This window comes from Pocillopora damicornis, chromosome 8 (genome assembly GCF_964200805.1).
Source record: "Pocillopora damicornis chromosome 8, jaPocDami1.2, whole genome shotgun sequence".
Taxonomy (NCBI): Eukaryota; Metazoa; Cnidaria; class Anthozoa; order Scleractinia; family Pocilloporidae; genus Pocillopora; species Pocillopora damicornis.
In genome coordinates, this window is record NC_142677.1 from 12,125,287 (window position 1) to 12,149,137 (window position 23,851).

The window sequence follows — 23,851 nt, forward strand, 5'->3', positions numbered from 1 at the left end:
CATATATATAGCGCGCCCGGAATATTTTCTCATCCCTGATGATGCCGTTGATCGGCAAAAGCTTGGATTTTAGATTTTACTTTTTAAACAGTAGTTTAAGGCCTCATTAGAACAGTTTTATATTTTTAATTCTGCTGCTGAAGGACAACATGAACAGAGTACTTACACATGAGTTTGCTGTAATGATCGAGGTCACTACTAGTAAATCTTGGGTCATCAAACTATATAGCTACTTTCCACCAATAAAAAAGTGATAGTTATTAGTTCTGAAATGCAGAAAAAGACAAAGAGGACAATGATATAGCAAGAAGGAATAAGGATGACTGTGGATTAAGAGGATTGTGACGGATTGCTGAAAAGGAAGACTAAAGAAATTTCAAGGCTCACCTATCGTGACATATTTAGTTCTTTTTTGAGTGCTGCGAAAGGATATAACGTCAGACATACCATTCACTTATAGTTTCCGGTTCTCAGATATTCTGTGACACCTCTGTGTCCTTTGCTAAAAAAGTAATTTTTCCTTCATTAGATACTTTTGACCAACCTTACAATAACAGTAACTTATGAAACAGCCATTTTTGCTGAGAATGTCCAAAGCTTTTTTATGACGTTTTCTAAAATCTATGGCTGAACTTACTCTGTTGCGATTCTTTGGCGCACATCGCTTGCGCGAGTCTCTCGAGGCCAATTAAAAATAACCGCGCTTCTCGCGGGAGACTGCCCTTAGTCGATCTCAGGATGTACTGAAATTGGTCAATCCTTTCACACGCCCAAAAGAAAAAAAGAAGAAAAACAATTTGAAACAAAAAGACAAAAATATTAAATAAAAGAAAAGTAACACAAAGTTGTAGCAGAGGTCACCATTTTAATAGGATGAATTACGACAATTTCAAGAACCTTGGCAACCGAGGAAAAACTATTTGATAAACAGATCAGATAACAAAACTACGTCACTTCAAGATTAAGTTAGAAGATACCACGCAAAGGAAACACTTAGAAAAAATCATTTGAACTGCATTCCATGATATTGTGGCTGAAAAGGGAAGTGGAATGACACCCCTCAACAGTAGCAGGATGGTTTGCTTTGGAGTCCAGTCGGTATAAAGTATGTTTCTATTAGAGAGTTTTATTTTAATAGGAACCTAGCTTCTTGTCAAGTAGTTCAGAGAAGTTTTTAACCGGCGAGAATCTATAGATGAGTTACGTTAATCGGTGATTGAGGTTTTATAGCCTCTACTGATGTCAATAGTATTTATATCATTTGATATTAGCCGCTGATCATTTATCCGGACCCCCTACGGCAAAGTGCATTGTGAACATAACGTCCGTTTTCAAACCATATTATTATTAGACGTTTGTGGATTTTTGCGAAGAAAAATGTTTTCTCAAGCCTTGGGTCTTTATCAAAACAAAAATAGTTAAAACGTTTTCATAAAATATTGACATTCAACTTCTTACTTCTCCCACAACTTTTAATTACCTCTTGCCTGCAGTGCTGGCCTTCTCGAGGTAACCACAACAATAAAAGCTTTGAATTCAGAATTAATTCTCTAGGTCTGACAACTGAACCAGGAAATTTCTATTGTTGACCTTTGCTTAATAAGTAATTTTAAAGCGCGTTAAATGTAATGTGATGCAACTATTTTGGAAGTATGTAAATTATTACCAAATCATGTCACGGTTGAATTTGGAAGTCACACGAATTGATATTAGTTTCTGAAAACCGCTGAGAAACATTAGTTATCAAGAATATTAGCAACGAAGAACACATGGATTTAGTTTGCTGATGAAGACAACAGGAAAGATAGACAATCAGCGTTTTGCTTCGTGTCTTTTCCATCAGTGACATCAACTGCATATATTATTTCAGTCGCGCTTTGGCGAACAATAAGCACATGACCTTTTGTCGCTGATAAACCACCGCGGAAGCCTATTTCTATTACGCCATTTTGTCCTCAACCTGTTCTAAAGGTAACCTCTTTTCGATCATCCATCAATTTCCGATCAACTTGGAACAGTCAGTTAACTACTGGCAGCTGGTAAGTGTACCCTCTGTTAGAGAACATTAAATTATTCTTCAATAGCGATCGTTAATTGAAGCAAGCAAGAGCCACTCCGTTTCATTGTTTACTCGCTTAAGTTTTATGATTACTTCTCTGAATAACTTTGTTCTACTAAGAATTGGACAGTATTCGTCGCCTTTACCCGTAGTACATACTCTTCGACATTTTCTTAGTTTGAACATAGTTAGTAGAGGAGACTAACTATGGTTTGAATAACGAAGATAACGGAGGAAAAATCATTCCTAGAAGTGAACAACACCGAACATTTAAAATCTTTCCTTGACAGGAAGTTAATAGTCTGGTTAAAGATTTGTTGAAACTATTTTGGCTTGTAACAGTCTTTGGATTGCTGTTTCAACCAGGATGTGTTTTTGTAAGGTTTAGTAGATTTAAGGCATTGCTTTTACCCGCAAAATCTTCCTCAGAGAACCAAGGTACAGATGGTGAAAGTATGCATATTTAAGTTAGCCAGTAGGTACAAGGCAGTCTAGGTCTGTACTTAATAATTAATTAATACAAAGAGTCCAATCATTATGTCAATGATACAGGGAGAAACAATAGAAAAGTCACGTAATTGTCTTCGCTCAATGAGGAGAAACAACTGAAAAAAAATTAGACTCAAACATGTTACCAAGTAACTTAAAGAAAGCCAATTATCTCAGTGTTTGTGACCCCTCCAGTTAGCCGTAAATAACATCAAGGCCACCAAATGACTATCAAATTGTCGTCGCTGCTCTATTCTGAAATTCAAAGGCCAGTTATTTCGTATTTAAAACTAAAATCTCACAGCTTTAGCATTTGTCGTTATCGTTTCACTTTTTTCCGTTTAAATTACAATGATGATATGAAAATGAGAATAAAGTGAAACTGCTTTTTACGACGAGTTTTTGGACTTGAGTAATATCTGCCGTCTTTTTGATGAAGGAACTAGAAAACATTATTGAGCTTTCAGGATGGGCCTACGTACCCTGAAGACTATAGAACACAGTCGTCTCTTGTAGACCGATCACTTTTTGACATCATATCGCACATGATGAAACACATAGGCCAAGTAAGTAACGGTACGGAAACAATTAAAAAATGAATAGAGCATCTGAAAGGCGACTTTCCGGGGTTTTTTTTTCTTTGGATTGGATTATGTCTGTGGAAACCTTGTACCTATGCTTGTCAAATTCAACGTCGCTGATTCCAGTATTATGCAAACTGTTACAGAATCCTTGCAATTTCTGGTTTACCCACGTGTTCTCTCTCGCTCACCTTGTAGAGCATTCGACTACGAACTCTGATGGTTTTAAGGTTCGAATCCTATTTAGAAACTTAGATGCTTTTTCTTACACCTTGAGCGGAAAATGTTGTTATCATGATCGCTAGGATGGGGTAAATGTGTTGTTAAGTCATCGGCAAGACAAACGCAGTTCCTCCCTCCTCGCAAAAATAATAACCAGTGAGCAAAACCACAGGGATACGGGCGAAATGCACCCGCATGGAGGAAAACCGGAACTGAGCTAGCTACAGGAAATGGGCAACTGAGCTAGCTACAGGAAATGGGCAATAGAAATAGGCTAAGCAGTATCTCTACTGCACTGTCGGCTGCTTTATCTCTTCTTTTGTAGACTTTTCAAACGCATTAGTTCACAGTGGAACCTCGAGTTAACGAAGTGTCAAGGCACTAAGGAAATTGGTTCGATATATCGAGTCGTTTTGTCGAAAACCTCGATTTAACGAATTTGCGGAGAAAAACCAAAATATTCGGTATATCGAGGTATGGTTAGTAATAACTATTTTTTTATTCTTTTTTCTTTTCCTTTTTTTTGTGGTGTGACGTTGCGGTACTTAGCATTTTGGGATCGGAACAGTTACTGTAAATAACATTTTAGCTTTAATGTCTAAACGAAGAATTTGCAAAAAAATCAAAAACTAAACTGGTAAGCAGCACTCTGCGAACAGCAGTTGTAAAACTTTTCTTTAATCTCTGAGGGGTTTCGTCTAACCGTCGTAGACTTCCCCAAGGAGTTTACAAGTTAACACCAAACACATGTATTTATAAGCCATGGTTAGTGGCTATTACGGAGGCCAATTACCACATAGGCTTGGCTGGACTTACGAACAGGAATAGGCAGAGTGGTGAAAGATTTTGAAAACATTTTAAGCAAGGTGAGAAAAATATTTGGGGCCACGGTTTTAGTTTTAGTGTTAGCATGTAAAAGTCCCTGAAGAAGTCGACGACAGCTATATGAAATGCGTCGGAGAATGAAGGAATTTTACGACTACTGTTCGCAGAGTGCTGCTCACTACTATAGTTTAAGATTTTTTAAAAGTTGCCACGTGTCGACATTCGTTCGTTATATCAGGGTATATTACGCGTTTGGGCTTTTGCATTGAGTTCGATTTAACGAGGATTTCGTGAAATCGAGGTTCGTGACATCCAGGTTCCGTCTCGTATATTTCACTGCAACTTTGGCCGGGCTGAAGAGTATCGTTCGCTATACTGAGGACTTCGTTACTTAGGGTTTCGTTAAATCGAGGTTCTACTGTATATACTATTTTGATTGTTTTCCAGTGAAAAGCACAGTAATACTATTTTTATTGTTTTCCAGTGAAAAGCACAGTACGTGGCTTATGGATCATCGAATACGATTCCTCTTCATCTTACTGCAAATTGTAGCCTTTTCATCGACTGATAAAGGTATGAGATAAGAAATGTCATTAAATCGTTATCTTATTTCTCCTGGTATCCAAAAATGCCCGTTTGAGTAATAGCGACAACTTAACGTAATAAAAGTTTCATTAGATCAAATTGAACAAGAATCATAAGTTAACTGATTTACAGACAAAAAGGCCTTCTTTTGGTTACAGTCAATGCATTTGACACTTTGGCTGTATAATTCAGAAGTTAGGCAAATGTTAAGATTATGAGCAATTTGACCCTCAGAAAAGTGCATTCAACTGCAGGTTTTCATACATTTTCTTTGTCTATTTTTTTTTGGTACATGCACTCTGGGTCGAACGTAAAATTTTTACTGTCTCAGTCCTAAAATCAAAGGCAAAGACCAACCAGAATAAAAGAAAACGGCACCATGAGTATTCTTTTTGTGGTAATCATTCCTTTTCATCGTTTTTATTCTACTGAGATTGCTGAAGAAGAGAAGAAGCTTGAAGAGTTGGTGTCTTGTTTAATAAAGTAGCTCCTAGATGAATCATGCTATGTGCGAGCTAATTAGGAACGAAAAACCAACTATACTTTGTAAAGAGAAAATTGCTGTTGACCTGAGTAAACACCAGCAGGCTGCCTTCAACCTTCCTTTATTACCACCTTGAGTATTAAGTATCTCCGTTAATGATTAGCTTCGTCGCATGTCTTACTTTTAAACACAATATTTTCTTTACAGTTGTTTTACAAAAGAGGCCGACGATAGGTAAAAAGTGGGACGATTGGAATCGACAATCGGTTGGACCTCTTAAGGTATGGTTTTATTTATCGAGTAATGTTAAAACGTTTACCAGTGTTTCATTGATCATGCATATTTTTGATACTCCAGCGGTTGCCTTTGTTAAGCACACTGCTAAGCTCTTACTAGCTGGAAAACCCGGGGACTGAAATACTGTTATTTTATAATTGTTTCTGAATAGTGGACACAGTCACATGATCCTGATGGTAATCCACTCTACTCGATTTGCAAGGTCAGTGGACAACAACCAAATGCTTGGTTTTCCAGCAATCGTATCACAGTCCCGAATTCAGTTAAAATGGTTGATGTTGCCTTTCAATACAATACAAGGAACTGTTCAGGCGTAGGTGGAGGTGATTTCTGTAGAGAATACTTTGACCTTTACGTGCATCAGTCCAGAGGTTCGACGGTACCTGATCCATCCAAGAACAATATCACTTATGAAAAGATTGCTGAAATAATTGCGCCGACCCTTGGTTTTCGGAAGTTAACAAAAAATTTTGGAGTCGAAGTAAAAGGAAATTACATCGTTCTGGCCTTTCATAACCAGGGTTCGTGTAGCACCATTCACTCTGTCACAGTCAGTTATTACTTCTGCCCAAAATTTGCTGTTGTTAGTGGTTTGATGTCCTTACCACAGTCTATGGCTCCAGCAAACAACCCTGAGCCAGTTCAAGGCATTTGTGTTACAAATGCCGACTTCGAGCAAGGTATTCCAAGTGTGGACTGCCAAAGCAATGGCGTTTGGAACATCAGTTCACTTGAAGGAAGATGTATATGCAAGGAAGACTTGGAGAATAGTGGAGGAGAATGCAAAGGTACGTCACCTAACTGGTTAGATTAAGATAGAAAGAGTTGGTAAATAAATTCCAGTTGGACCAGGTTAAGCATACCAGCATATCATATAATCATTCTTCTAAAGAATTGATGATTATTTGAAACATGCTTCCTATGGTCGTTGCTGTAATTAAATCCAAATCCTTAACGCGTACTTACTTTAAAAGTAAAAGACTCCACTTGATGTTTTTACTGAAAGTTAATTTCATAATTTCTATGAAAAAGTAACATCATATTCTTATCTTGAGGATATTTTTGACCATGATATTCTTCTGATTCTCATTACGTAGAGTAGTTTCGATTAGTTGACTTTTTCTGGCCAAACAAAAGGAGAGTCGTACTTTATTTAACGGCCGAGTACGAAATACACACGTATTTATCAAACATTTAAGATGGTGCGCGCGTCTCACTGGCTGATAGGTGCGTTTGGATGAGAGAATAATTATCGACACAATTCTGACCTCTTTGTTACGTATGAGTTCTGGGAAAATTTTATAACAGCAACAAAGGACTCTTTTCTTGTTACAAACCTTCGTATAAACATAAGCGGTAGGGAGAATTCGCGGAAGATGTGCACACCCGTGACACGATCGAGGATCTTGGAAAGAAAAGTAGATATGCGGAGACAAGGTCTAACTAGTATTGATGTTAATCTACTAACATTCTATCACAGCTGCATGATCTACCGCGCTACTCGCTACCTATTCCGTGGCAGATGGCGAACAACGAGCGTATGTTTATTTAAGGAAAAAGATTATATTATTTATTCTCGTTATATAAGTGTGAAAGTTGACTCGGGTTTTTCTCTCTCATCACACGATAGATTTCTCTAGCTCGTAATCTAGTTAAGTTTTCTGGTCGAAAAAAGACCTCCCAAAAGAAAGTGATCACGTATTCATAGAGTAACTGGCCAATGACAGCGGTACTGCAAAAAAAGAAAAATGAACAGTTTAAGACAAACAAAAATAACTTACGTTTTCCGGAAACTGTAAATAGCCTTTCAAGCAGAAAAAGTACAATCGAGTTCAAATCTTACCTTCAAAATTTCCTATAGTTTTGGGTATCATGTCACCTTAATTTTCATTTTTCTTGATCTTTTCTATCGAGAACCTTGTAATATTTCAAGGTTGCTTTATCAGCAATTGTTGTACACCGCAGAATCTCGCCGAATTACGTTCAGATCCTTAACAAACCGTAAATAGAGTTTTTCATAACCGAACACTGGGACTTACTTTCAAACGAAATTGAAAAAGATTGTTAAATTGGCAAAGTTTTAAAGTCAAATTGTTACATGTTCCGTTCGTAATCTCTCAAGTAATTAGTTTAGTTATCTATTGACCAATTGGTCATTTGTATTTGCTTCGTTAGATTGTGTCAAGGGAAAATACAACGACGAGAGTGGCCTTAATTGCACAGGTACGAGAGAAAATGCTACAAAAATTCTTCTCTGTTAGATGATGTAGAATTACAATTTAAGAGTCTAATGGTACTCATTTAATTATCCCAGACCGGAAAAAATTTAGAAATATGTACTGTTTCAATTTGATGACAAATTTGAAAGTCAGCACATTACTGTGGCTATCGATACCTCGATTCTCGATATGGCTTAATAGACTCAATCACGCACTCTACATCTGGCCTTTCACGTGAATTCCTCGGCAATCTCAATTCCCCCTTTTTAAGCGATTGAAACACGAATATCACCCAAAATAAAAAATGTTTCTACAGTGGGGACAAATAAGTCATAAACGAAAAACGGCTCAGACGTATGCTATAGGAGAAGTAGGTAGATACAATACGAGACTCGGTGTTAAAATGAAAGCAACTCGATCCTAAGCATTGATGGGCACAATTGAGTCAATCGGAGTCAAGTTTAATTTCCTGAAAAAAAGGTCGTTAAATTTGTCCAAGTAGTTCTGGTCACATATGAAAGAGAGAGATTAATTTTTTTCCAACTATCCCAAACTAAGGATGTGTTTATCTTTTTTTTTTCACATAGTTTTACCATCAGCCCCAAGGAATGCCCACACGACCTTCGTTAACCAAAGCGCACTAGGGTTACAATGGCAGCCCCCTCAAGTAACTGGTGATCAGACTCAAGTATGGTACGACGTCTACTGCCGTAAGCCATGCGACATTGATGACGACAGCAATTGTGTGGATAAAGCTTGCGGGAATGACGTCGTTTACGAACCATCTCAGGTGAAGCTGAGCATAGCTCAAGTCATTGTCGGTAACCTTTCTTCCTTTATAAACTACACTATCAGAATCTACGCCAGGAATAGAGTGAGTGACGTTGCTGAAAGTAAACATGGAGATTATGGAAAATTCGAGACAATCACCGTAAGGACGAATGGATCGGGTGAGTAAGTTTCTTTACAAAGTATCAGTCGAAAGAAAGCCCGATGAATCTGACTGAAACTGAGTTTACCTATGTTTATATATCTTGACGTAACAATCTTGTGAATATTTGTTTCCATGAAAACAAACAGTGCCGTTAACTGTAGTTTGCCTATGTTTTCAACATCTTTCTAATATTTTATTGTTATTCTATTTGTGCTTGTTCCAGAATTCCAAGAAATATTTACATTCGACTGTATTCGATATGATTTCGTTTAATTTGATAACGTAGTCCCTGCATTACTTGTTGAGAGGTAGAAGAGAGGTACGCTCTAGTTCCCGTTACGTATGGTAGCAGCTGTATGAAAAATTGAAGTTTTTCATTAATCTTTGACTGACTAGTCCCAGGTATGCCAGAAGTGTCTGTTGAACAACCGGATAAAGCTGTTGTTGTATCTTGGATACTGAAGAGAAAAAATGGAGTTATTAGGGAGTACCACGTGACGTACATAAATACGAATGATTCGTCAGAAACCAAGAGTCGTCAGACGAAAAGAACGGAAATACAGTTTGATTTAAACGCAGGAAACACTTATAAATTTGAGGTAGGTCTTCTTTTTACCATTTTACCAACCTAACCCGTCGAAAAAAGAAAAAGGTGAAATTGATCAAAGAATTAGTACTATTGAAAAAGGAAGTGGGTTTCAAGTAGCTTGGGAAAATACCGTAGCCTGGTTTTTAATGGCGGAAACTAACCTGTGATATCTTCGAGTTTATGGTGAGACGAATATTGTTAAGAATTATTTTACATTATTGGGGAACGTATTTTAGGAATAAACGACATGACTTGATTAAAAAATTGGTCTGAATAATGCCATGCACGATCGACTCGTTGAATGGTCTAAATTCAGCAACAGAGATCACCCCGCTTTTTCTTGTAGATTAAGTATATGTCGTTTGGAAAATTGTTTAAAGCAACCTTCAAATAAATCATTCATTTGTCTATTTCCTTCTCAGGTATCTGCTGTAAACGACAACGGAAAGGGACAGGCTGGCGTGAAGATCTTTACATTGAGAAACGGTTGGTAAATTACTGTTTAATCGAATTAATAATACCTACTTATCTCACTTATCTTACCCTCTCAGTTAGACCCTACCAGCCTTGATATCTTTCCTCCAGGCATTATTGTGACTTCAGCGCAAAATGAAATCAGCCAAAAGGAAAACGCTGCATTTCCAAATTTGTTTACCGTGCATTGCGGCAAAATGACACCAACATAGCTGCAACTAAGGCTGAAGAAATTATAACTGGAATTCAGGAGAACTTGACAGAAAGATAAATTGAAAGAGGAAGTAAAGCCGAAATTAGAAAAATGATTAGTTATAAAGTAACTCTAATTGGAGGTATTTGCTTGTGAAAGTTCTCTCGTATCTTTTGCACTGATAATTTTACCGAGTAATTGAGAGATTAATCGACTGATTTTTTGATTGAATGGCCACAGATAACTCGAAGAAATTGCGGCTAATTGCTTACGCAGCCGGAGGAGCAGGAGCACTGCTACTTATCATACTGATAGTGGTCATTGTTGCCTGCGTTGTGTCTCGTAGAAGGTGAGTCTTTCCAAAATGAGGTGTTTTGAAAATTACCTTGAGATCTGGTCTTCCATTCGGTGAAATGGGAGCTATCATCCCCCTTTCTATCTTGAGTATGATACAATATATTTATCTGTGTTTAACTAGGAGAAGTAAAAAGAGTGTAGAGAAAGCCTATATGGAAGCCCTTCAGCTAGGTAAGACTATTCGGTAATAGTATAAATCTACTGGCGTTCTATTACAAATGCTGCATTCTGATTGGCTACATTAGTTATTACTTGTTACTCGATAGACAGTTATTAAAGTGAAAACCCCAACAGAGTGTGGCTGTAAATACAATGAAATAAAAGCATGAGCCTTTCCTTTGGATCAGAATTGAACGACTAGCAAATTTACGAAAAAACAAACATTCGCTTTCGATTTCTGTGCGTGTGACTGGGTTCTGGCTCAGCCCTCGTCAACTATGACACAATGGGAATCTCGGGCTTATTATCTTGTTAAATGTTTCTATTTTCTTTGGAGAATTATCGTTTTAATATTTTCACACTAGTGATTTAAATAATGTCTGCATTTTCTCGTGATATGATTTACACTCGACCAATTAGCCTTTGTGCATCTTTCTAACCAACTGAGCAATTACAAATTTCAATTACGTTTGATATTTCATGATTTTCCGTTCTCTTCTCTTTCGCTACGTACTACTACTCTAGCGAAGTCACTTATACAAATGGAATTGTGCAGCTATGATTTAATCTAGGGCAATGTGCAGTGACAGCAAACCAATGACAATTTTGAGCACTGTTTGTCATTTATGCACAGAAACGGCGCTTCTTCCTTGGTGAAATACCATAATTAATATGTTTAAAGGCGTGACGTAAGTTAATATTTCTTGAAACTTTCCACCATTAGGAAGTGAACTTCAAACTACAAATCCCCGAGACCAGAGAACTTATATCGATCCAAACGACTACAGTGACGTGCAAGAACTTTTGACATCATTTACGACTGAACTTAAAAGAAGTGACATTAAACTCGAAGGAGTTATCGGACAAGGTAGATGTTTTACTTTTTGTGTATATAAATCCTTATGAGGTTATGTGTGTTCATCGTTGCAATATTATACATATATATATATATTATATATATAGTTCAAATTTCCCACAATTATATACATATATAAATATATATATATATATATTGTGCGAAGAAAAAGACAAATAAACTACAAGTTCATCCCTACAGGCCTGTTTCGTGGTTTCCCCCTCATCAGGGAAAATCCCCTGATGAGTGGGCAACCACGAAACAGGCCTGTAGGGATGAACTTGTAGTTTATTTGTCTTTTTCCTTTTTTCCTCCCAAAATATATACATCGCTCTACTCCTATGTATTGAGCACTGTTTTACGAAAGTCAAAAATTTTCACTTTATATATATTTATATATGTATATATATCTTTTGTTTTCTCATCAAAAAGGTGATGAACGGTGCATGTATGTTGCACATCAAAGGAACAATATCTCTTTTGTAATCGTGTGAGAGTCGCTGTACATACTAACATTGTCTTACACCAGCCTTTGCACGGTGCCATCGACAATAGTAATCAATAACATCAATAATAACATTTTTGTACGTACCTTTGTTTCGGGAGTCATTCATCACCCGAACTACTATTCCCCAAATCTGTTGAGCCACGTCGAAAGAAAATGTGTAGCTTGTAAACTCAAAGCTGCAACCTCATGGCTACATAAAAGCATTTTAACTGTGGAATATCAGAAGATGTCCATTCCAGTAAGGTCACAAAACAAGAACAAAGCTAAATAATAAAGCAATTCCTCGTGATTTCGTCGAGGCAACGTGGAATCACAAAATGAATATATTTTGTGGAATGTGAACAACAACGACGGAGTATGCTTTCTGTTTATGCTCGACATACCTGGTACTTGACGCATAGGAAGCCGTTAGAAATTGAAATCTCAAGCAAATCATGAGAATTTCAATATATATGTACATACATACATACATATATATATATATATATAACTTTTTAGTTATATTCAGCGCCATCTTTGGTGTCATAGGACTGTTTAATTATAGCCGTTAAAGTCAAACATAACTGTGAAAAAGTAGGTCTGACCGTATGAATACCATCTCATCGAGAAATGTTGTCCATTTCTGGTGTACAACGGTACGACTTAGAGTAGAACTGTTCGATGCGTACATCTGGAAGATTTTACCACTAAATGCTACTTTTATCAAATTTTTGTTTTGTGATTATCATTATTATTATTGAAAGATGCAACAAAACCTTTGTGAATTTTCCAAGTAACTGCGTAGTCCTATGTCGTTCATCGTCAAGTTATTTCGAACAATGATTATTGTTATAGACTTCCACTTAACAAAACGAGCGCTGTGATTGCTTGATTCTTGGTCACGTGCTTCTGATCAAATTCAAATGTATCCCGACCAATCCCGACCGGGATACAGTTGCGCAGTTGTTGCCCGCGTGCCGAATACAACAGCATTTTTTTGCTAAATGATTTTTTAAGGGAAAGTCTAAATATATAAAAAAGCACTGAAGGTACAGGCCCCTGGGGAAACAAGTTAGTTTTGTTTTCCCTCGAGTCCTGATGTTTCCCTCCCCTTCGTCTCGGGAAATATCAGGACTCGAGGGAAAACAAAACTTACTGTTTCCCTCGGGACCATACAGGAAGCGTATATTGATTCATAATATATGCAATCAGACACGTATTTAGCCGGAAAACTTGTCTAACTGACCACAGTTGAATCGTTCTCCCTTTTTTTCACCTTCATTAATTCGATCTACATAATGTATCTGAGTAAATGGGCACTTGAAGCGAAAAAATTTTGCGAAGGTGAAACAAATACTTTGGAACTCTTGACAGCAGCTATTGTACTTTCCTTATGATAAATTGTTCCTTTAATTTCTTCTATCAACACCTTTTTGATAAGAATAGAAAACCTCTGTATATTTGACATATATTTTCAAATGGCAACGTTTTTGAAAACGGTGTATGTATGTATATATATATTATTGTCACACATATATTCGCTTTCAATTGGTCTCTTCTTTTTTAGGGGAGTTTGCGGATGTCTACAGAGGAATATTAAAGTCTCGTGAAGGCAAAGGAGTGGTTGCTGTCAAAGTCTTGAGGGTAAGTTTTGTCATACTTTCTTCGATGATATATATGCTGTACAGCTTGAATCTTTCTAACTCAATACATTTTTCGCAGATACGCGTGGCTTTGCATTCGTTACTTCATTTTCTCAAATGAAATACTTCATCCTATCATAGATAGCGCTATGTTGCTGAATCAATGATCATTTTTTCTCCATCCCAGCCTGGTTCCAGTGAGAAAAATCAGAAAGATTTTCTCTCCGAGGCGTCCCTAATGGGCCAGTTTGATCATCCAAATGTTATCCGCCTCATCGGAGTGGTGACAAGAAGTGAGTGGAGAACTGATTAATCTGTATTAGAGACTCGACAATGAAATCACGAGGGTATTTAGTTACTTACAAAATTGAAATATGCTGTTATTTATATTGACACAAAATTTTAAAGTTGAATTATTTGCTATGCCCTTAGGTAGACCAATGATGATTTTAACAGAATTCCTGAAAAGTGGATCATTGGATCACTATTTAAAGGTTCCCTTTTAACATCTGTTTTTTTCAGTTATATTTTGTCAATGATAGCTTGGAAGAAGGAGCTGGTATTTGACCTCGCTTGGTGAAGGTTAAGAATTCTCTCCTAACAAAGACAACGACAACAACAAAACACTACTCAAACTTAATCAAAAGACCGAAGAAGCAAATTTTGATTGGGTGACCAGCGCTCGTAACTACGAGTAACTACTCATATCGTGCCAGGCACCTTTTGGGGCAGTAATTGTAGTGTTTTTAAAGTAGTGTCCATCATTCGCTTTGACTAAACCCTTCACGTCCTCTCATCTGCATGTTTGTTCTCCATACTGCTCCTTTTACTTTTCTTATGGTACTGACAAGGAGAATTTGTTTAACAATCAAGAGGCTTTTTAGTTTGTGATAATTTTCCATATTCTCGTGGTCTTAATGTTTGATTCAGCAGCAACGCTGTAAAGAGAAATTAGATCCCAGTTACCTCAGGAGTTAAAATATCTAACGGTGCCGAATATTCTGGTTTCCTCATAGGACCGAAAGGATCAGCTGACGAGCCTTCAGTTGACTGGAATGGCCAGAGGCGTGGCTCACGGAATGAAGTACCTTTCAGAATTAAACTTCATTCATCGGGTATATATGTATCTTTACACATTGTTTTCATTGTATCGTTCCTCAGGATGTGTAAAATTCATATTAACCAAATTAAGTTAATTAACCAAATTAAGTTAATTAACCAAATTAAGTTAATTTGGTTAATATGAATTTTACACATCTGGCCCCAGTTGTTCGAAGGTTGGATAACGCTATACGTCGGATAAATCTCTATCCGCTGGGTAGCGTTACCCGCCAGTTCTACAACTGGGCCCTGGATGTCAACATTGGTACACAAACTACGAGGTCGTTCGTCCACTGTTTCCAGGTGGGTTTGGAGTTTGGAATTAAGTGATTTATTTGGAGAAAAAAACATAAACCTGGAGAGTGACGCTTTCGTGGCCAAGAAGATAACCAAGCAAAAATTCAATTCTCATGAGACATCAGTTGCAGAAGGAAACGCGCGCCACAGAAGTGTGAGGTCAGCGATCTTCGTGCCTCACAGAATTCTTAGTTAGCCTCAGTTTCAGTGGGATAATCTCCATGTAAAAGTGACGATTTTAACGTAAAGGAGGGCGTTGTTCTTCAAGATCTAAACGCATTTTGGCTTATTCTGCATTTCAGTGTTTTGAATTTAGCTGTTACAGTTATAGCTTAAAACTGATTGAGTACCGAGAAGTTGTAATTATGTTTGTCTTTACTTAGGATCTGGCTGCTCGCAATGTTCTTGTGGGCGAAAACATGCTGTGCAAAGTATCAGATTTTGGTCTTTCAAGAGAACTGGCTGAAGACGATGAGGCACAAGCTGAATACACGACACAGGTAAATGTTGACTTTTTGAAAATCAACAATGACGTTAGGTTGCGCGCTACCATTTGCGATTAATGTGACGCATTATGTCAGTATGACAGTAGAGATCACGTGTTTCCTATTTCACAGTCTTACCTTTCTTTTGAGTGATTCACGTCACCCAGTGAAGCAGGCACTGTTTCATGCTCTTTCTTGTTTTCTTTCTGTTCGAATGAAAGACTTAGTCCCCTGAGATCAAAATTTTCGTATTTCATTTTTCACATGTTCGGGTACATTGTGACTCTCTTACCTACCCAGCCAAATTTCAGTTCGTTACGAGAGACAGATTTCGCGGCCGCCATTATTTGATCATGTTTCGGAAGTTCATCTGAAGGCTAGGTGCGATTTCAAAGAAAGTGACCCACAACGTGAGGTCCCAGTTTGTTCCCATTAATCAAGTGTCCTGCTGATCTTTAAGTATCTTTTCCAACACCATTAGTAGAGGCCGGTACTGAGCGAAGGTATAGATTTTTAGCGAAGAAACCATGTGACTTGCATCCTTTACAAATGCTTGTCTTTGTTTCAATTACCCGAAAGGGGGGTAAGATTCCAGTTCGTTGGACAGCCCCGGAAGCGCTTCAGCATCGAACGTTCAGTTCAGCTAGTGATGTTTGGAGCTTTGGCATTCTAATGTGGGAAATCACGTCATATTGTGACAGACCTTACTGGAATTGGGACAACTTCGATGTAAGTGATACCGCGAGATAACGAACATTATCATGAACTTCTTAGAAAAGAGAGTTAATTGGTTCATAACAGCGGCAAGATTTCATTTACGAGAATTTCAACTTGTGATAAAGATGATTTGTCTCTTTTCCTAGAATTTTTAAATGAAAAGTTTCTTTTAAAGCTGGGGTTTATTATTATAAAGGGGCAAATATTGATGCCATCGGATATCAATATTTCCTGATCCTCACCGACTAATTTCTTTAATTATTTGATTTTTTCTAAATAATTAAGTTGAAGAAATCATGATCGAAGGTTTTTCTTTATGAATTTATGAATGAATTACCAATGTAAATTTGTAAATTAAACTTTATTAATTAAAACTTTTCATAATTTTTCACAAGGTTATCAGGCGAGTGGAAGCTGGATACAGATTACCACCTCCACAGGTAAATCTTGCAATAACAAACATGTGACCGCTGAATGACTTCTCAAGCAAGCAAGCAAGCAAGCAAGCAAGCCAGAACAATTAAGAAAAGTTGCATCACTCATGACCAAGACTTAAAAATCAAGAAATAAAAACATTACTTGAACGCTTATTTATAATACTTTAGGAAAGTTATTTTGAGCTTTCTCATCGTTAGAGACCATTTTTTGGTTATGTCAAAATAATATTTACCTGAACCTCCTATAACGATTAGTAGGATTCGAATGAACCCCCTTATTGGCAATCAATATGCTATGGTCCGTTCTTTAAACACTGTTAGAGACGATCCCCACTTCGTTCCCCATTAAAACCCGTCTTCTCTTAAGTATTAAATGTTGGCTACTCTCTAAAACAATTGAAAATACAATCCTATAAAGAGTTTAGGTGAAAACTCTTTAGGGGATCTTAAAATATTTCAGATTTATAAATTATTTCTATTTAAAATTCATCCTTATATAACTTTTCTCTTTGTACAGGGATGTCCGAAAATCATTCATAGTTTAATGATCGAATGCTGGCATAAAGACAAAACCAAACGGCCCAATTTTTCTGACATTGTCACCCGCCTGGATGAACTAATTCGATCCCCAGAATTCCTGAAGGGTGATTCATCCTCTCTCCCAGAGAGGTAAGTTTCCATCTTATTATAACAGAGTGTTTTTCCCTCAAGTAAAGTAGCCAAGGATCATTGATAAAGATCATTTTCTCCCATTTGTTTTTTTTTGTCTTTTTTTATGTCATCTACGAATGTAACTTTCACTTCTCCCTGATTTCGAACTTTACTACATCTCTCCATCAACCTTCTGAACAAAGAAAAAAAAGAAGGCCTTGAAGTTCTTCCAAATTGTCCTCCCTTGATTTACGTGAAGCGGACTACAGAGCAATTGAACATGTGGTATCTTAACCAGTTGCATTCGGAAACATCCAGGGTATTTAAATTTAGGTGGCGGACCCAGAAGACGCAGAAAGATCTTACGCTACAAAAAATGAATTGAAGTGAAAAAGCTCAGACAAAAGGGAAATTCAAGGCATTTTTAGTCCTTAGTTAAAAACGCTTCCTTAAAAATTCGTTAATAATTTATTTATACATTATTCCAGTCCTAAAGCAAATCATACTCCAGAATTCCAATCAGTAGACGAGTGGCTACAACACATCAACATGGAGAAGTATTCCGAATTGTTCCGAGCAGCACGAATCGATGATATGAGCAAAGTCGCTGAACTGAAGGAAAAACAATTGAGAGAAATGGGCATCAGTTTGATTGGACATCGAAATAAAATGCAAAAGAGTATCAATGCTATGAAGTCGCAACATTATAACGGTGGCATGGATGCAAATTAGTGGCTATGATGTAATCAAGAAAATGCGATTTCTGGAACATTTTCTGCTTGAAACTGAGTTGGTGATCAATAAGTAGCAGATAATTTTACCATTTTACGAAAGAATGTCGTCAAATGTCTTGAATGTTCTAGGGGACCGGTGAATATTTTAACGCCTGGGTGGGGAGCCTCAGGCTATGTCGTATTCTAATTACCCCCCGCTTGCAGTCAATTTTCTGTAGTCCTCCCTTTATACTCTGTCAGCGGCGACTAATCTCCCCTTCGTACCCCTTAAAACTATGCGATTATCCCCAAAAGCCTCCAAACCCCCACCAAACCCCCTCCTCCCCAGGCGATAAACAGTGACTGGTCACTTAGATTTACTAGTTCAAAGTTGTCGTACCATATTTCCCTATGTTTTGGAAATAGAGAGTCGTTAACTGCCTTTAATTCTATCAGATTAACCGTTAAAAATTTCCAATGATCTTTCCTTATGTTATGGAAGGAGAAAACTCGTTTTATTTTAATCATTGCTCGAGCTATTCGAACTCTGACCAAGGTTGTCATTCACGAGGAAATAGTGATGGTCCACGGGGGAAATACTGCTACATTTTTACACTCAAGTGCGACAGCTCAAACAACAGATATGACTTTGGAACTTGGGGATTATAGTTAATTTTTTATATTGCCTAGGTACGTATTTCACTTTGAATAAGACAGTGCGTGATTTTGACATTCGTGTGTGAGTCTTTTTTCACGAAATTTAAGACGTTTTCGGTATTTTAAAAGAACTTTTATATGCATTTTATAATTTTTAAGTGAATTACTCCATCACAGAAGGATTAATTACTTGACTATTTCAACAATTTTATTTGTTGATATATTTTTTACTCCATGGACAGTTTCATCTTTTTAAATTATATCAATAATCTATTTTGGAATGATATTATATTTGGAAACAATTTTCTTGAACTGAAGGAAAGAATAAAGCAAATACAGCGGCAAATTTCTGGTTTAAACTCTGTTTGAAGAAACCGTTTATAAAGATCTGGGCTCGTATTTTACAATCCAAAGTGGAAATTAAGGTACATGAAGGAAAGTCTTTTTTTCTGGTTGATGTAAAGCTTGTTTATTCAAATTACGCTAGTTTATCATAGCTAATTCAGAAAACTATGTTCATTACGGTAACAAGGTTGTTTTTTAAATACAATTGCGACTGTGTGACTATTACACGCTAGGGAAGCTTAACCTGGCATTGCGTCACCATTTCTTTGAGCGATTCTGCTAGGTAAATTTAAAATTTGTCACGAACAACTAATAAATCAGAATGAATATGTATTTCTCACACAATTCCTTGGTTGTTACGTTTCTATTACCCTCCCTGATATAATCTTCGGTGAAATAATTCTAGTCCAACTCTGCCGATATTAGGCAGGGAGCAAAAATGAGTGCCTGATGAATCGGAGGGTCAACTTGAGGGGTAACTTGCTGTGCACAAAGATGTCTTCCAGCAGGATTGTTAATACTCCTTGTCACTTCATGCTAAATATATCGTGATGAGCTGTGGCAGCTTAGGGTACTTGGCTTGTAAAATGTAAGCTTTCTTTCCAAAAGAGTTCCCTCAGAATATCACTCCGTTTTTTTTAATTACTGTTCAGTCTTTATCACTCCCTAATAACTGTGATCTACCTATGTCTGTTGGTATATCCCGAGTTTTGCTTTTGTTGTTGTTTTCACAAAAGCAAAATTTCTTTCATGGTAATGCTTTGATGTCATGACTCGCTGTTATTTAGCATCAGATGTCTTTATTACAGGCAGTAGGTCTCTCTAAAAGCTGTCAAGTGCGTTTTGGTGCGAAAATTCGATTTCTTTCAAACTTTGCCCATGAGTCTATCTTAGTCTAAAGTAATCAAAACCACCTTGTTTTTCAAATGTTGCGAAATAAATTTTTGCCAAGCGAAAATTGCTTCAGCGTTTAAAGTCTAGTTTTTAACAGTGTCGGTCATCAAAAATGGAACAAACTGCCGAGCTCGTCTTTTCACAAAACTCTGGTATGATAAATTGTTCTTGCTTTGTATATTTAGATCAATCCTCTATCATATCAAATCACACAAGTTTTGCTTTTTTCGCATTTTTTTAACTCTAAAAATTATTTTTTCAGTTCGAGATCTACTTTGTCGCTGCTGCTAGGGCCATGAATATGCAATTTTAATCTCGGCTCAGCGCAGAAGTTCACCTTCTTCTCCCATCAGACTTGTTAACACAATGTAGAGGAGTATAAAATAATAATAATAAAAAAAAGATAAAAACGTATTGTGGTTTCAGGGAGCTTTTAGGACAAACCGGCTAACATATTACTTATTCGAAAATCCCCACCAAACAATGCACAACCGGCCTGTAGCGAACAGCTCTTGGAGAAACTGCGTCTTAATTACCTTAAATATTAAGTTTCCTACGTACTTGGTACAGTTTTACTTGCAAGTCTGTGGCACAATTTTGGAGTTCATGAGCGAGTGATAATATACATTGCCGCAGATCGATGCTATCACGGGCTCAAATAAGATATTTCCTCCTTTAACGCATAGTATGTCTTGTATTTGTCGTGGGCAAACTGGCCATAAGCCCCGATGTATGGGCTCTTCTGACAACTAGGGCTATTGGCTATTTGTAAATCGTAAGTACTATTCCGATTTCTGCTCTAACAACTGCGTGTAGACTAGAGCCAGGATATGATTCTAATTGGCATGAGATTTTTCGCCTTCTTCGTTTAGATGAAAGTGAAAGTCCCTTTCATACTTAAATACAGCATAACCATGGGAATCTTTGATTAAGTTTGTTCAATCGGTAACTTTGCATGAGGGCAAATTTCAGTCTTCTGATCAGAAGAGCGTTTCGATAAATTTTCCTAAGGAATGTGATTACATACGCGTTATTAGACCTAAGCTAATTATGAACGTAACTGCTTGCAAACTGAATGAGGAGGTGTGGAACCCTAAGGAAACAACGGTTATTGACAAAAGTAGCACCTGGCCGTCGTAATACGATACCCAAACGTCGACAGTTAGAAAAATAGGTCCGCAATGCGTACATGTGTGGCTTACGAAATTGAGCTGCTTTTTAGTATCTGGTGTCTCACTGGGTTTCTATTGGAAGAGCTGATATCTGATTACCATTAGATAGTTTTCAATATAGATCATGTTCATCAATAAAACAAGATAACTAGCATACAAAAGTCCTGAAATGTTCGTTCAGAAGATGAATGTTATTGGCCAAACTTTGTTAAGGAGGTCTCATTTTGACAACAAAGGTTGCACATGTAACCTGAGGATGTTAGGAACTGAAAAAGCATTAGCATAATCTCCCATAGTGGCCTGATAGATTTTGTTATGATTATATTTACGTAACGAAGTGGAAATGAATTCTGAAGTTGGTAGGTTGATTGTCTTTTCCAAGGCAAGTGATATGAAATGAACTCTAAGGAAGCATTTCATATGAATATTTTTGACATTTTGTGTACCAGTACACAAGGGCAAAACTTTGCAGAAGGGCAGGGACATTCGGAAAAGGATGTAATCTACACTAGAGGCCATTGGGAGCTTGATTTGGTTTGAATGTATGACTAATTTTGGACAATATATACATGTAAAGTAACACAATGCTGAGTGTAGGTTTCTTTTGTCCACCAGGGCATAAAGTTCAACTTTCAGTTGGTTGAAAGCAAAACGTTTACTATAATTATTCTATTTAGGTTTTGTGGGACTGTATTTTCAATAAAGAACACAGAAAATTTTAGTTGAGGTAAGCAGACATGAGGTTGCAAATGGAAGAATCTAGGGAAAAAAGAAAAGTGCGTTACAAGATCAGAACACAAGCAATATTTTAATGAATCATATGTTGAGTTAAGTACTCTAAAGTAACACTACATTAACGTTGCTAGTAATTTTAACCCAATAAGATTTACAACTTGACCTGGAGGTTTTATTTAACAGAAAGTTTAATAGAGATAGAGTGCCACCATAATAGATTTCAGGAACAGTAATCAGAGACATAACTTAAACACAGCAGAGTTCAATGTACAGGCAAGTACATGATGGTATCATATGACTTAAACTACCAGAAGCTTTCAAGTTTTCTAATTATTGAGATTGTAATTTCATGCCAGTGAGTCTAGCAAATTCAAGTTATGTGGAGAAATGAATAGGTGAACTTGACATCATAATGCAAACTTGGGTCAACTTCACATCATCATGCAAAGTGCTAATCTACTGTACAAAAAGGTCCAAAACAAACATGGTAAGCAACTGAACTTCATGTATCATGAATGATTGTGACAGTTTGGAACTGATCTGTTTTAAGGGGTCTACAGGTCTGATTAGAACCCTGGGTCTCCGAGGATACCAGATGGTTATCTAATCCACATCAAGTAGCTCTAACTTTTAACTATAAACATAACAAATGTCAGTTCCATTAAACTGTCTTCATAAAAACTCAAGTCTAAGTTAAGTTAATTAAAGTGTACTTTGGTATTCTAAATAAGCATAAGTAAATTTTTCACAGAAAACAAATGTTGAGCTCATAGGGTGTGTGCAGTTTAAAGTATTTAAAAAATTTAAAAGTGCTTATCATATGAGAAATCAAGTTATTAATTATTCATAATGTATACATGAAAGATACACATTTACAGGAAATCAACAAACTGATGGCAGATAAATTTGACAGTATTGACTAAATGAAGTGTGTGCCATCAAAATTTGTCCTTCAGCTGAATTCTTACTCAGAAATGCAATTTTGTTAGTGTTTATCAATATAAATAAAAGTATCCAAGCTTTTGTTTATTTTTCTCAGCCTAGTTTATATCATTTTGTACATGAGTTATTACTTTTTCACTAATGGTAAATGAAAAAGGCACCTAGCTATTTTCAACCGATCAAAAGAGTGTAATTTTTCATGTATATCAGTATTGTGATGAATTCATCAAACCAAACAAGTAACTGAAAAGGAGTTGTAGTCTACCAAATAACGGCCTAATACACATGTATTTCTACCAAGTATAAACACCAATGCTTATCTGAACCATTATGAAGAGAATCTAAAAGACTGCCAAGCTTACAGGAAGTCGGCTAAAAATTGTTTATTCTATTCGTATTCGATGACATGTAATTCCATGGGTGGCCGGGTATTCTGCAGTTTAACCTAAATTTTATCTTAGCATGTACTTAAAAGACTGGTTAAGTAATTTTCTTACTGAGCATGTAGTATAAACAGAAATTCAGGATAAAAAACGTTGCGGTAAATGACTTACGTGAAATGTCAATAATGACTCCCAAGTTTCAAGGTGGCGCGACCTGCACTAGAGGTCCAGACCGTGAAATGTTGGCTGGGGAGAGCACAACTCCACGCTGTAATTCGCACTTAGAAGGCAAGCCGACTGTAGGAAAGCCGGCGTGTGAAATCTAAGCAACAAAGATGAACTAAAAACTAGATAAAAAACGATCTTCGACAGCGTGTTAGTCGGTCAGCATTAGATTCCATCCACCAAAACCACCTTGGTCGAGAGGGACTGAGATGGAATGATGGACAACTCATGACTTGTTCTACTAAATGAAAATTACGAAGCTACGACAACATGCCGACTTATCCCGATGACCTAAGTGTATCATCTGTTTGGGAAATTGCGTCAAAACTTTTTACTCAAGAAATGGTAAGTATTAATTTATTGTTCGATTGTAGTATCATAAAACATTTTACGCAATTTTATGCAGATATTTCACGTATTTAAAAGGTGCCCAGATGTTACGTAGTTTTGGTGGATGTCATTAGGGAACATCCACCAAAACTTTGACCAAAACCATCAACAATATATTTTTTAAATTTTATCTATAGCCATTGTTAGATGTTCAGGGAGACAAAAGATTTATACCACTAATTAGCAGTTAGTGCTCTGGCTAATTATTTTTTATGGTGCACAATTGCTGACCGACCAAACGTTCATAATGATTA

General features: G+C 36.8%; 2 protein-coding genes and 1 long non-coding RNA gene across 3 annotated transcripts in view; all 3 read left to right on the plus strand.

The window, feature by feature from the left end:
- Positions 1–23,851, plus strand: part of LOC149041392 (ephrin type-A receptor 4-B-like) — a 75,091-nt gene that overhangs the window by 1,205 nt on the left and 50,035 nt on the right. The window lies entirely within an intron of this gene.
- LOC113674890 (ephrin type-A receptor 4) lies at positions 1,155–19,201 on the plus strand. The gene is made up of 20 exons (XM_089181156.1): positions 1,155–2,039; positions 4,661–4,749; positions 5,453–5,526; positions 5,694–6,330; positions 7,718–7,765; positions 8,349–8,711; positions 9,092–9,294; positions 9,707–9,770; positions 10,192–10,300; positions 10,430–10,479; positions 11,192–11,335; positions 13,378–13,454; positions 13,641–13,746; positions 13,886–13,947; positions 14,470–14,568; positions 15,235–15,351; positions 15,916–16,065; positions 16,449–16,493; positions 17,008–17,159; positions 17,630–19,201. The coding sequence occupies exons 2-20, from the start codon at positions 4,683–4,685 to the stop codon at positions 17,871–17,873; spliced, it is 2,811 nt and encodes a 936-aa protein (XP_089037282.1). The 5' UTR covers positions 1,155–2,039; positions 4,661–4,682; the 3' UTR covers positions 17,874–19,201.
- LOC149041393 (uncharacterized) overlaps positions 23,362–23,851 on the plus strand; it is a 3,178-nt gene continuing 2,688 nt past the window's right edge. Inside the window, exon 1 of the long non-coding RNA XR_016179444.1 lies at positions 23,362–23,851. This exon is cut by the window's right edge and continues 145 nt beyond it. This is a non-coding gene — a long non-coding RNA (uncharacterized LOC149041393).